We start from the raw sequence: 14826 nt of genomic DNA, 5'->3' as shown, positions 1-14826 counted from the left end.
CGAAACCGCTTTGCGGGACGACGAGCGCCCGAGGACCAGGTTGGAGCCAACGTCCACGTTGTACCCCGAGCACATGGGGGTGTCAGCTAAGGCACCACCGCCCCGGGCAGGACCCCGAACGGCGGCCATGTCCAGCAAGTCTCGGGGTAGGGAGCAGCGGCAACCCGAGTCGCCGGTTAAAACCCCGGCCAAGAGACCCGAGGACCGGCCCACCATCGCTGCAACGCAGGTAACAGACCCCATCGAGGATCTGTCGTCGCAGATTGCGACCCTGCGGCGCGATATGGACCGGTACTTTAAGGAGAGGAAGGCTAACTCTCCCAGGCGGCCGAAGGGTCGGCCACAAGAGAAGGGGAGGAATAAAACCCCCCCAGGGTCTCCTGGCCAGCGACGAGAGGGTCAGCGGAGGAAAATAGATTACTCCCAACCCATCAAGTGCTCGTCTTGTGGCAAACTGGGCTTTACCAGAAGCTACTGCCCGGATTGCAACAAGGGAAACGGGCAGGGAAGCGGAGGACGGAGGTCCCCTCCGCGTCCCCAGTAAAGGTGACCTCTCGTCGCAGGTCGTTTGAACGTGGCAGGGGCCCGTCAACGACCTCAGGGTTCAGGGAAAACTCGACAGGGGTATCGGACCCCACGAGACCCAGCAGTGCAGCGGCGTTAGAAGCGGCAGCGACCGAACAGATGCCAGATCTGGGTAACCGGGCATTTTGTATCCTCGAAGGGTACGGAGGCCGGATTCAGGTGGTGGAGCAGGGGTTTGAGTGGGCCGGAGAGGAGACCACCAGACCCAAAAGCTCCAGGAGACCACCTGACGCTCCGGAGGATACGCCGGCGACCCAGACACCTGCGGGCGAGAGCACGTCGACGCGAGTAGCGGCTGCCCAAGGCAAGAAGAGCCGTGAAAGCCTCCCGTCCACAGAGGGGAGAGAGACGGCGAAAGCTCCCCGCAGGTACAGACCCGAGGATGAGACCAGGTGGTGGCTTCAGGTGGGAATAGCTGCCTATAAATTAAGGGCACTCTACGACACCGGGGCCTCATCGACGGTAATGGGTCAACTCGGGCTTAGGTTGGCATCTGACATGGGACTGGGCCTGGACGTCACGCGAGCGGGGGAAGCGAAGCTCGCCGACGGCCGTCCATGTCCCATCTTGGGTCATGTGATTTTCCCCTTCACGGTAGGGGGAATCACAAAAGACGTAAGGGTCGCCATAACGCCACTGCTGTCTGATGACTGCTACGTCGGCGCGAATTTCGTGAGGGAATTCAGCGCCAACCTGAACCCTGACACGGACCAGCTGTACTTGGCGAAAGCCAAAGTGGCAGTACCGTTGGAAGTGGCAAGCGTCACTGGTACGTCGTGCCTCGCACCCGTAGGCCTGGTAGAAGCCACGGAAGCACAGCGTCAAGAAGTGGCTAGCCTCGTCGATGGATTAATTCCAGACGGAGGCGAGTGTTTAGGCTGTGCTGTGGGGGTCGAGCATGAGATAGACATCGGAGACGCTCGAAACTGTAAACAGAAATACTACCCGGTCTCCGACAGGGTGCGAGACGAAATGCACGCGCTGGTCAAAGCCATGCTGGACAACGACGTCATTGAACCAGCAACCAGCGGGTGGTCAAGTCCAGTGGTGATGGTTAAGAAGGCAGACGGCAAATATCGGTTCTGCGTAAATTACCAGAAGGTAAACGCAGTAACCAAGCCGGACGCCTACCCATTACCCTTCATGAGCGACATCCTGCGAAGGATCAGGGATGCTAAGTTCATCTCGACACTGGACTTGAGTAGCGCGTACCACCAGATACCTCTTAAAAAGGAGTCGCGCCCCATTACGGCGTTCACAGTCCCCGGCCTGGGGCATTTTCAGTTTAAGAGAATGCCCTTCGGACTGTCTTACGCCGGCGCGACCTTCCAGAGGTTGATGGACAGAGTGATTGGCCCGGATTTAGATCCTTTCGCTTTTGCGTACCTCGACGACGTGATTATTATCTCGCCGTCTTTTGAGGAGCATAAGCGACACCTGGGATTGGTTTTACAACGAATCCTGGGTGCGGGCCTCACTGTGAATAAGACCAAAAGCCACTTCTGTAAGTCGGAAGTCAAGTACCTGGGGGTCCTGGTGAACCGTGAAGGGGTAAGGCCAGATCCAGAGAAGATCAAGCCCATTATGGAGTACCCAGTACCACGGACGATCAGACAGGTGAAGCGATTCATGGGGATGATGTCGTGGTATCGTCGCTTCATACCCGACTTCGCAACAATCGCTGAGCCGATAAACCGCCTGACGAAGAAGAGCATCCCGTTCGCTTGGCAGCAGGAACAGGAACAGGCTTTCGAACGGTTGCGAGACGCAATGGTCTCGGCACCGATCTTGCAGTCGCCGGATCCCAGCGCGCAGTTCGTGTTACAAACGGACGCGAGCGATAGTGGGATAGGCGCGGTATTGACGCAAGAAGTCGATGGACAGGAGCGCGTAATCGAGTACGCCAGTCGCTCCTTAAACAGTGCGGAGGTGTTGGGCCGCGTCAAAATCCAACCGTGGAGCAAACCACGAAACTCAAACCGTGCAGCCGGAGCGCGTCATAAGCCGTCCGTGGAGTACACCACGTTAATAAATCGAGGTGTTGGGCCGCGTCAAAATCCAACCGTGGAGCAAACCACGAAACTAAAACCGTGCAGCCGGTGCGCGTCATAAGCCGTCCGTGGAGTACACCACGTTAATAAATCGAGGTGTTGGGCCGCGTCAAAATCCAACCGTGGAGCAAACCACGAAACTAAAACCAAGCAGCCGGTGCGCGTTATAGCCGTCCGTGGAGCACACCACGTTAACAAATCAAGGTGTTGGGCCTCGTTAAAATCCAACCGCGGAGCACCCGCGTAAACAAGCCGTGGAGAAAAACCATGTTAACAAATGATCCTCCCCCTTCCCCTCTTTCACTTAACATTTACTCCATACTTCATATTCCTAAATCTAAGACACACCAACAACTACCACCACCAAAGGGTGAATGACCTACTTGACTAATCTTCTCCATCCTCTTCTGTTACCCCCTTCCCAACTGGGGATCAAGAAGAAGCATTGCTCTATCTTGATCAGCCAGTGGGCCTTACATCTCCCTTACAGGACTCATCGTGGGACTTCGAGGGTGAGTACTAGTATCGAAATGATACTAGGAATAAGGGACGAGAGTGTCAGTACCAAGTAATGGCAAAACCCATGAACAGGAAAGCATTCGCCCTCCTCCCTCTAAAAAATTTCAGATAACCAGGACCAGGAATCCTAAGTAAGAACCAAATTCAACATCGGTATGTAACCTACAACTGTCCTAATCACGCATAGCAGTGACTAATCAGGTTTGGAGTATGGCTCCTTGGACTGAACACTAGCTGAACTCATATATACATAAACATATACATATACATAAACATAAACATCAATCAAATTAAATTAACTTAAATAATAAATTAATAAACTACAAACACAAACAAAAACAAAACAAAATAATAAGAATAATAATTAAATATTTCTCTCCTCTCCTTTTAGATTCCCCCTTCCCCATCTAGGTAACCCATATTATTCTAAGCCCCCCTGCTTCCCTTAATACAAGCATATGCTCAAAATTTGAGAAAACACAGAAAAACAAATCAATATGTCCCACAAAACCTCCATCCATATCCATCCATATCCATATCCATAAGATTTTTGCTCAGGGAGGGTATATGCTTGTCCGATTATACCCCAAAATGTCCAAAATGAAATGTCCAACCCAAAATGTGCAAAGGAAAATGCCCACAGAAAATAATGTCCACAAGTCAAATGTCCACAATTGATATGTCAAATATGTCCAAATTTTATTCACGTATTAAGATGGTGACCAATTATTTTGAGATATTCCAATTCATTTTCTTCGTCGACATAACTTTGATATGCGGCAACGACGGCGGCAATACGTTCTTCGGCTCGAAGTTGGCTGCTTTTAGGCAATTTTTTCACTTTTTTACCCAAACTTATTTCCCGCGACATATACTCAACGTCAGCCTGTTCTTTCTGGATCTCCGTAAGAAAACTGTAGAGGCTCGGATGACGGCAACCAACTAATATTTGGAAGCGGTTATGCCAGCCCTCGGAAGCATTATTTGTCCGCGCAACTCCTTGAAGAACAGAGTTGTACTGATTCCATAGGGCTGGCGCGTACCGAACTCTTACTGCTTTTCTCCGGCCAATTGCTCGAATACCTCGGACGTAATTAATTTCAAAGTATGTAGCTATTGGAATAAACTCTTCTGGCATTTCATTTTGAAAGAGGTCGAATATCTCTGGCACATTGTCTGGGGGCACGTAGGCTAAGGCACACATGGAATGCGCAGCTTCTCGAATACTATTGTCATTCGGATCGCCGTACTGTTGCTGTAGACCTTCAGATTGTATTTTCCGGTATATGCTTTGACGAAGATGAAAGAAGCACAGTCGAATTATATTTTCACCGAAATGATTTTTCACAGCGTTAATTATCGCCAGCTCGAAATCAGTCATTACAATCTGAGGATGACGTATTCGTATACCGGCCTCTTCAGCAGCGGAGAGAGTAACTTCTATGACTTTGGAGTATGCTATTTCTTTTTTATTTTCCAAGAGTGCGTAGACTAATGGTATAGCGATTTTACGTTCAGTGCCTTTGTAAGTTTGGGTAACTGAACCCATTATAGTAAAAAGCTGGAAGAAAATCGATGGTACAGTGTCGAACGTACCATCTAGGAACCAAATTGTTGAGCTGAACAGCAAACGTAAATTTTCGCGCGTTGCGAACACTAATATTCTGTCCGAATTGTAATCCTCGTCTGTATGAGAGTCATACATCAGGAAAGTATCTCCAACGAGCGTTTTTGTAAAAGTTTCAGGTATATCTTAAATGTTATACTTTATAATAAATGTATAGCTGCAGGAGATGGTATGTAAAAAGATATGTTGACTCTTATACCTTTTATGTCTTCTATGGTAGTGGGATTAGACGGTAGATGCAGTAAACGTTCGCGCTGTATAGTTTTTTTAATGTTGCCAATGTCAGGTAAACGAGCTTGCACAGCTTCATTACAATCCTGTGCTTCTCGCGTTATAGCAGAAGGAGGACGAGCACGGTCACTTATAGCCGAACGCTGTTATATCAGCTAAAATTATTTCTATTCAATGTAGAAAAATATAGAGTGGTACCTTAATATTTCCCATAATGCGCACAGATTCGACTTCTTCGGGATTAGGTTCATGAGTGTGAGAGTTTGCCGACCCACCTCTCCGAATCAAAACACTGCGACCCGTGCTGACGGTAGTCAAACGCGCGGCGCATTGACCTCGATATCGACACTTCCAATATTTTACATCACCTTTGGAAGTCGATGCAGAGTATAAGAAACCGTCAATGTGTCCATAAGTAGAAGACCCTTTCTTAATTATTTCTAATGTACGATATGCCATTATCGAGGTTCAACGAAAATTTTGAAAAATCATGAGTGAGAGTGTACACAAATGTTAATACATGTAAGATATGAAAGGTTATGGTGAATGAAAAAAACGCTATCGGGAAAACAATCGAAAGCAAAAAACTAATGAAATACATATTTTTATTTTGGACAATAAATAACTGTGGACATTTTGGCTTGGACATTTTAGTTTGGACATTATGGGGAGATACCGCTTGTCCATGTATCTCGGGGATTGGCGACCCTGGGCTATCCTAGCTGATGGTAGGTGAACGCCACCTATCTTCTCCGTAAATTTACTGAGCTCTTCAGCGACCTCTATGGGGCGTGGTAGGGGAATGTCGTGTTCAGTGAAAGCGGGGGCTTGGCTTCACTGTCCGGCCGCGAGGGTAGAACCTCTATAATCATTCTCCAAATCCTAAGCTTGGCATGTGGTGATGGGATGCATGGCCTATTGGGGTTAGGTCGCCAGCATGCCATTCCCCGATGGTTGTGGCGACTATTTGGGGTATATAGCCTTGGCGGGTATGGTGCTCTGTCCGTTTGACAATTTATTTCACCATAAATTTCATATTCGCTTCAAAGGGACGGTAAGGTCGTGAATAGTTCTCAATCTCAATTTGATATAATATTTAATATCAATTTCAATATCACTATGATATATATGCTATAGGCATTTTGATGAATGGCGACCTCACGTCCTGACAAAAAGCGAAGTACGAACAAGATGTTTTCGAATATTAATGATTTAAAAGGGTGTGGGAAGGTAAAGGGCGAGAGTAGTAGTATTGAGACACTATCCAGTGTTGATAGTAGTGGTGGTACACCAGTATGTGGCAGTGCCTCTGTGGGTCCTGATCAGGGCCATGACAACAATGATTTGGATCGCTGCATTCCTTCCACTTCTAGGGGGAGAAGAAAGGGTAGGGACAAAGGTCGACATAGGAATCGTCAACGACGAAGCAGACATCCAGAGGTGAGTTCTGCTTCCAATCCTGTACCAGAAAAGGTTCCACGGCTGGATCAGGAAACCATCCATGCTGTGCGTTCATTGAGTGTTTCTCCCAGGGCTCCAACTCCATCTTCTCCATTCTTGCTTTCATCCTCATCTTACAATTTCATTGGCAGTCCATCCATTGTCAATAAAGTTGATCCCATGAACCAACTCGAGCTGGTTCACATTTTGCAGGCTAATTTAGGGAGGGGTGAGACAGCTACTGCTCAGTTGAGTTCGTCCCTCAATAATTTGAGAGCCGATGTATTGTTGTTGCAGGAACCTTTTTGTGTGAATATTGACGGAGACATATCCTTGGGTTTTGGGTTTTCCTGTATTAGTGTTGTTTGGGAGCTAGAGAATACTTGGGCTGCTGTGGTAGTTCTAAATCCTAGTTTTAAGGTCTGTCATTTGAGGGAAATGTCTAATGCATATTGTGCCTGTGCAGAAATCACTACAGGAAATGGGGCAAGGTTTTATACCATTTCCTGTTACTTTAAGTTTAGTGATCCAATTGATCCTCACATGGCGCATCTTGGCATTATTTTGACTCGGTTGCAGGGGGAAAAAGTGATTGTTGGGGTTGATAGCAATGCAAGTTCCTTACTTTGGGCCCCGCCTGAGGGCTTTATAGATATAGAGGATCGTCGGAAAAAAGGTTACGGTGCATACAAGCTACGCGAGGAGAGGGGGGATGCTTTCGAGAGGTTCATATTATCTTTTGGGTATCGTGTTCTTAATTCGCCTTATGATTCTCCTACTTTTGATAACATTCGTGGTACGTCCTATATTGACGTGAGTATGGTTTCACCTAATCTTTATTCCTCAGTACTGTCATGGAGGGTGCTCACTACCATCATACCTAGCAGTGATCACCACGTTCTTTCCTTCAGGCTTTCATTAGGTTATTTGCCTAATATGGGTGGTCAGGGTGTTATGGCAGCTGATAAGGTTATGGATGAAGATGACAAGCCTTCCTTTCCGGTACAAAGGTTTCAGGTTACAAAGGCAGATTGGAATAAGTTGATATTCATTCTACAGAACTCCTCCCTAGGAGGGCTTTCACTTGATAGTGCCGACGACGTTGAGAACGCTGCAGAAGCTCTGGAAAGGGAGATCATTGCGGCATGTGAGGCTGCTATGCCACGGAGGAAGCCTAGGAAGTATCATAATAGATGGTGGAATGCACATCTTAATGTTGTGAAGAGAGAGGTTACACAATCCCGCAAGGTGTTGAGGGAGGCCAAACAGCAGGGTATTGCACCAAGTCTTTTAGGGGATATTATTGCTAGGTATCGGGCCCTGTTGGTCTTTTATAGGAATGAGATCTCAAGGGTTCGGCAGGATAGTTGGAGAGACACTGTTAGTGGATACGGTAATGATAGCCCTTGGGGTATTGTATATCAGCTTCAAGTTGGAAAGAGGAAATTACCAAGGCCTTTAAGCTCTCTACGTCATTCAGATGGTACATTTACTACTGGGATAGAGGAAACATCTAGTTTGTTATTGGATAACTTTTTCCCTGCCGATGGTAGACATGAGGACGAGGATGTTCATGTTGCATTACGGGAAAGAATGAACGTTTCACCGGGTATCGAGGATACTCCCTATTTTGTAACACGCGAGGTACGCGAGGCATTATCAACTATGCCAAATAGGGCCCCTGGTCTAGACCTGATTGAGGTTGTAGTTTTGAAGAAGGCTTTTGCTGTATTGTCACAATTTTTGGTGTCACTGTTCAATGCCTGTTTAAGGTTTGGAGTGTATCCCAGGACATGGAAAAGAGGAAGGCTTGTTGTAATTCCGAAGGGTGGTGGGAAAGATCCGTCCCTGCCTAGTTCCTACAGGCCTATTTGTCTGTCCTCAGTAATAGGTAAACTATTAGAGAGATTATTGGCTCTTCGCCTCAATTTGACAGTAGGCTCAGCAGAGGTGATAAGTGGGAGACAGTTTGGTTTTACTAGACTTCTCTCTACAGAGCATGCTATCAGTGATATGCGAAGAGCTGTTGATGCTGCTGGTAAGGGGCATAAGGGTGATTACGTGTTAGGAATATTATTTGATATTAAGGGTGCATTTGATAGTGTGTGGTGGCCTTTAATTTTCCAATCACTAAAAGATAAGGGTTGTCCTGATAATATTTATAGATTATTGTTGTCTTATTTTCAGGAAAGGTGGATTTATATGTATACTAGTCTAGTTAGTTGGGTCAAAAGGATGACTAGTAAAGGTTGTCCACAAGGTTCAGTATTGGGACCGCTTTTGTGGAACTGTTTATTCGAGGATCTTTTAAAGCGTTTACAGGAGCTAAGAGTTGGGTTGGCTATTGGGGGAATCATAATTACTTCTATTGCTTATGCTGATGACCTCCTAGTTGTAATACAGGCTGGTAGTAGGGGAAAATTAGAGTTTGCGTGTAGAACTGTTATAGAGAATGTTTTGAAGTGGTGCAAATATGCTAAAATGCAGCTTGCGGTTGATAAGACAGAGGTTTTATTTTTACGACGTACTGTTGGTTATTACAAAGCGCTAGGAGGGAGGTCGCAGTTAAGGCATAATAGGTCAGCAAGGTTGCGTAGATCTATGGGGAATAAGAGGAAGTCAATCTCTCGTAAAAGGAATCCTGTTGTGAGAGTGATAGGGGTTGAGGGGGTTGATAATATAAGGGTTTCTTTTAAGAATTCAGTGCGATATTTAGGTGTACACATAGGCGAACATTTGCGTATGGGTGTGCATTGCGATTATCTAAGGTCAAGGCTGGGTATTCTATTCGGTAAGTTCAGACGATTGTCACATCGCGATTGGGGGTATAGCTATATTACATTAATGCGTTTTTATCGGGGGGTTTTTGAGCCTACTGTTTCTTATGCTGCTGGTTCATGGTTTGATCTATGTACTGGTAGAAATTTCCGTACTTTATCCAGCTTGCAAAGAAAGGCTTTATTATGTGTTACTCGATCCTACTCTACCGTTTCTGCCGAAGCTTTATGTGTTTTGGCTGGGGTACTTCCCATACATTTGTTTTTATTTGAGAGATGGGCAAAGTTTAGGTTGCGTATTGGGGAGACAATTATTATTTCAGGACAAGTGATTATTCCAGCGGAAGATGCCGAGCGGATTTTAAGTGAAGCAATTTTATCCCAGTGGCAGAGGGAATGGGGAGAGTTCTAGTCGAGGTCGTATGACTTGTAGGTTCTTTCCTAATGTACGAGATCGGTTAAAGTTTACTTGGGTGAGGCCGGCGTTTTATATATCACAATTTCTAACGGGTCATGGGGATTTTCGATCTAAGCTATCAGGGTTTTTTCCCACGAGATTTAGAGAGAGGGCACAAAGATTATATGAATGTGGATTAGGGGATACCGTTGGTCATGTACTTTTTGAATGTCCTGAATTTACACCAATGAGGGAAGCACTGGATCCTTTGTTGGCGGATGATTCTGCTCCGTTGCGGACCTTAGTATCTTCTGATGTTAATTTCAAGATGTTGTCTCTTTTTACCAGGGAGGTTATGACTATACGTTCTAATATAAGAACGGATCATCTTATGGATTAAAACACAAAGAACCCTATCTCATCCTGATCTAATTCTGACTTGGCTTAATAGGAGTCTAATCCCTATAACTTCAAATACACACACATTACTCAGACTAGCACACACTTTTAATCCATCCATACATTAATCTCTACTGTACAACAGTGCTCCCAATGAGCAAAATCTTAGGTGACAACCCCCGCTTAAAATAATGCCTTATTCCCCCTCAAACGCCATTCAATATTTAATCCTTAACAGTGCATACTCAGGACCGGAAAATAGTTCCGTGAACGGAACACTATTCTCCTAACAACTCCAAACTATCAACAATAAAGAAAACACACATGAACAATAATAACCATATTACATTCCCCCTTATCTCCATACAAGTATCCCCACTGCTAAACAGCACTTCTGCCAAAACCAAAATTTTAGACATCAAGTCTCCTCTTGAAGTCTTACTCCAACTCTCTCTCTACTATGCTCAATTCAAGAGCAAATTACCAATAACCAATTTCTTAGGTAGGTTACTATCAGCTCAACAAGAGGTCAAATCGTTCTGGCCCAGGCGGGGTCAGGGGGACAGGCCTCCCCGTGGTTCCCCGCGGATACAGCTCTGCGACATGGTTGAAACCTACCGCGGTTCCGGAAGGGAGTACTGAGTTGCAGCAAAGTAAGTCTACTTGGCCGAAACACTGGCTCAGTGCAAATACCCTTAAGTATCCGGCTATGGGGGACCTAAATCGCAGCTGTAACTAAACTGTCTCTCCCATCACATGGTTTATCGATGAAGGCGGATCCCAGGAACCGGGGTAGTACCGGGCGCTCCGCGCTGAGGGACCGATGGGCCCCTGGGATCGGTTAGTAAAAGATAGCATGCGTCCAGTGGGCACGTGAATTTTTCCAGTGCGTTACCCCTTGCACGGCAGTGGAAGTTCGGGGAAGGTTGATTTACGTGCTCTGCAGGCTAGTACCCTGCAGACCCCGGATGAGCCACAATGGCACTACAGGCCGGGTGAGGGAAACCTCGGCGTGACTGGTCAACAGCTGTCCCTATCTACCCTCAGCAAACCTACCGTGAACGTCTCCGTCGTGCTGAGGAGGAAACGCCGGGCGAGTGAGGGCGGTGTATTTGCACGCTCACTTGCTCGGTAGGCTAATCACGGGGGGCTCTGCCAGTTGGCGCCTGGCAGGGCGGTCTTCGGACTTTCGGGCCACTTATTCTTCGGAATATCGGTTGTCCGTGCCCTTGGGAGCCTTCTCGTAGAAACCGTGGGAGGGGGCCGCGGCTGGTCGAGGGAGAGGGTACAGAGCCGGAACCAGGAGGCTCCTCTACTCGGAAAGAGGGGCAGTGCAAGCCTGGGCCGCTGCATAGTACCGGGGCCCGGGTCGAGCTCGCCACTCGATCGGGCTGCCCCGTAGCAAGCAGTGAAAAGGGCACCGTTGCCCGAAGCGCTCCGAGTGGCACTCGGGTGGGAGGCGTTAGGGGGCGCTGTGTTGTCGACTTCGAGGCCACTACCTGAGACTAGGTCGCGGTTTCTCCCTCGTTGGAAGCGAGATGGGGGTTGGGTTCCTTTGGGGGCGGATGATCGGGGTGGTTCGGGGTTCGTGGGCTATAAGCTAAATAAATTGTAATTTATTTATGAAATGGAAAAACAAAGGAAATTAAGTGAAAGTTGCACAAACGAACTGGGTGTCCCAGCCCAAAATAAAGAAGGAAACAGAGGTAGGAGTACGTCGGCGTCCTCCTCGTTGGATGATGATGGAAGGGGAAGAACTAGATCGAGGTCTCACTCTCCAAAAAAGGTGGAAGAGAGTGGAAAGTCTAGAAAAAAAAGAAAAATGGAAATGCAAAGATTAAGGAGAGAAAAAGAAGAATTGAGATTGAGAAGAGAAAAGAAAGACCTAGAGGAGGAAATTGAAAAGAATAGGATAGAAGCGACTGAGAGAGGAAAAAAGATTGAGGATAGGACAGAGGAAATAAGAAGGGAGATGGAGAGCGTGAAAAAGAGTGGACCGATGAGTCAAGAGATAGTAGATGTGATTCAGCCTACGCAGATGAAGAGGAAGGCAGGTGATAGAATGAAGGGCGGAAATATGGATATATATGTGGTATGTGAAGATGTGAGTCAGAGGCCCAAGATGATTAAAAGGGAAACATTAGACAAAGATCTTAAAAATGGGAATGAGGGAAATGATAAGGAAAAAAGAGAAAAGGGAGAGAGGAGAAGTGAGAGGGTGAAAGAAGTGAATATGAGAAGGTTAATCATGGAGGAGTCAAGATCCAGTGCGGATGCATTAGAAGAGATGGGTACTATCTCCCGTGATCTTAGGAACATCCTCCTCTCAGATGCTAATAAGGTCACAAAGTGGGTAGTAGACCGTATTCTGAACCAATGTGGGAGGTATGAGGGACTGATACAGAGGCTACTGATTGAGAACAAAAGACTGGAAGATCATGTGAAGGCATATGATATAGTGGAGGTAGAAACATTGAGTGAAGTTAAGGAAACATGTAAGGCGATGAAGAATATAGTAGAAGGAATGGATAAAAAAGTTCAGATGATGGAAGGAAAGATACAGCAGAGTGTGAAGGGACTTGAGGAGACAATTGCTAGAGGGAGAAGTGAAGGTATGATAGATAGGTCTGGCGGAGAAATTTCACTGGACAGGAGGGGGATTGAAAATAGTCAAGGAAGTAGAAGATCTTATGCTGTAGTTGTAAAAGGGATCCATGATGATCTGACGGAAAGAGAAATAAGACAAAGGATGATGGAGTGTATACCACCCGAAAAAGGGGTAAGGATTAAATCGATCCGCCCCTCTAGATCCGGTGGGAGTTTAGTAGTTGAGATCCCGAGTGAGGCAGAGAGGGATAAGATTCTAAACTGCTCGGATTTGTGCGAGGCTGGACTAAACGCTCACAAACCGAAGAAGTTGGATCCGAGGGTGGTGATATCTGGAGTAAGGAAGGGAATGGACGATGACTCTATATTGGGGGGACTGTATACGCAAAATCTGAAGGGAGAAATAGGGGAGGAAGAATTCAGGAACAGGGTAAAGATTGTGAAGAGATTTGGGAGACAGCATGATGAAACGGAAAAAGTTGTAGTAAGATGTCCAAGGGATTGCAGGAATAAAATAGTTAGTGAAGGTAGGGTGTATATGGGACTGATGAGCTATAGGTGTGAAATATATGAAGTAGTAGAGAGGTGCTATAAGTGTTTAGACTTTGATCACCGTGTGTTCCAATGTAAAAAGGAAGTAGTTTGCTTCAGGTGTGGTGGTGAAGGACATATTGCGGTGAAATGTAAAGGGAAGGAACAGTGTGTTAGATGTAAGGTAAGAGGGAGACCAGCAGGACACTCTGTAAGGTCGCCGGAATGTCCAGAATATAAAATGAGATTAAGGTGGTTGCGGAATATAACAGATAATGGATAGACAAAATAGGCGATATGAGATGGTGAAGATTCTCCAGTTGAACTGCCAGCGTAGTTACGCGGTAATGTGTGACCTTGGCCAGTACGCCGTGAGGATGGGGATTCAGATCCTCCTCCTTCAGGAACCATATGTGTGGCGTGATCGCGTTCGGGGTTTACCTGGGGGAACAGTAGTATATGTGAGTGAAAGGGGAAGTACGGCTGTGTGTGTGATTGATGTGAAATTGGTGAGTATGTCTGTGGAAGAGTATAAATGGAAAGACGGTGTGGGGGTGTGGGTAAAAGGGGACATGGGGGAACTGTTTGTTTCCTCGGTCTATTTTAGGCCAAGAGAGCGAATGGACAGGGGGATGGCATTTGTGGAGGAAATGGTCCGGGTTGCCAGGGGAAAGAGGCTGTTGATAGGGGTAGATGCCAATGCAGCGTCTATTCTCTGGCACAGTAAGGGAGTGAGAGGAGGTTCGGAGGCGGGTAGAAGAGGGGAGGAAATAGAGGATTGGCTGCTAAGGACGGACTTATTAGTGCTAAACGTCCCCACAGATACATTTACGTTCTCTGGACCCCGGGGGGAGGGTGATATAGACATCACTCTCTTTTCCGGAGATGAGAGAGATGTCTCCTTCGAGTGGACGGTAAAGGAGGATTGGCCGTTGGGAGATCATAATCCGATAAGGATAGAAATGTGGGTAGGAAATGGCATGACTGAGGATGAGGAAAGGGGTAGGGAACGAAGGGAGTTGAGAGAAATCAAAAGATGGAAGCAACAAGGTTGTGATTGGGAGGCATATAGAGAGTGCCTGAGAGGAAAAGCGCATGATTTTGGGTTGGATAACTTTAATATTCTGGGAGTGGATGAAAAGGTGAAAAAGCTGAATGAATGGATAGAAAGAGTGAATAATGAGTGTATGAGAAGAATGAATAGCAGTAGAACGAAGAAGAAGTTAACATGGTGGAATGAGGAACTGGAGGAAATAAAGAGAGAGACAAGAAGGAAGAGAAGGATCTATCAACGACAGAGGAGGAGGGATGGTGATTTGGATAGGGAGAAATGGAATTAATGGATGGAGCAAATGAGAACATACAAGGATAAATTGAAGGAAGCAAAGGATAAAGATTGGGAACAATTCGTAAGGAGGGAGGGTAATAAAGATCCATGGGGGAAGGTATACAAAATTTGCATGGGGAAATACGAAAAAAGGGGACTTGCATGTATGAAGATTGGGAGGGAATGGACCAAGAATTGGGGGGAAAGTGCTCAGGCCCTCCTGAGTGAGTTCTTCCCTCCGGATGACGGTATCCCTATTCCGGAGATGGGGGATGAGCCTGGGAGGAGGGATGAAGGAATAGATGAAGGGGGGAGTGAGTTTACGGTGGATGAGT

The 14826-nt window shown here is 46.6% G+C and overlaps 2 protein-coding genes across 2 annotated transcripts; one reads left to right on the top strand and one right to left on the bottom strand.

Moving 5' to 3' along the window:
* Nucleotides 1-3858: 3858 nt before the first annotated feature.
* LOC131667308 (uncharacterized) lies at nt 3859-4860 on the bottom strand. Its single transcript, XM_058940670.1, has one exon. It carries the CDS (start codon nt 4858-4860, stop codon nt 3859-3861), a length of 1002 nt encoding a protein of 333 aa, XP_058796653.1.
* Nucleotides 4861-11848: 6988 nt separating this feature from the next.
* Nucleotides 11849-14504, top strand: LOC131667307 (uncharacterized). Its single transcript, XM_058940669.1, has 2 exons — nt 11849-13348; nt 13437-14504. Exons 1-2 carry the CDS (start codon nt 11849-11851, stop codon nt 14502-14504), a joined length of 2568 nt encoding a protein of 855 aa, XP_058796652.1.
* Nucleotides 14505-14826: the final 322 nt, after the last annotated feature.

Source organism: Phymastichus coffea, unplaced genomic scaffold, assembly GCF_024137745.1.
Source record: "Phymastichus coffea isolate CEN01 unplaced genomic scaffold, Cenicafe_Pcof_1.1 PCOF00064, whole genome shotgun sequence".
In the NCBI taxonomy this organism is placed as follows: domain Eukaryota; kingdom Metazoa; phylum Arthropoda; class Insecta; order Hymenoptera; family Eulophidae; genus Phymastichus; species Phymastichus coffea.
This window is presented reverse-complemented; position numbering and strand designations above follow the sequence as displayed.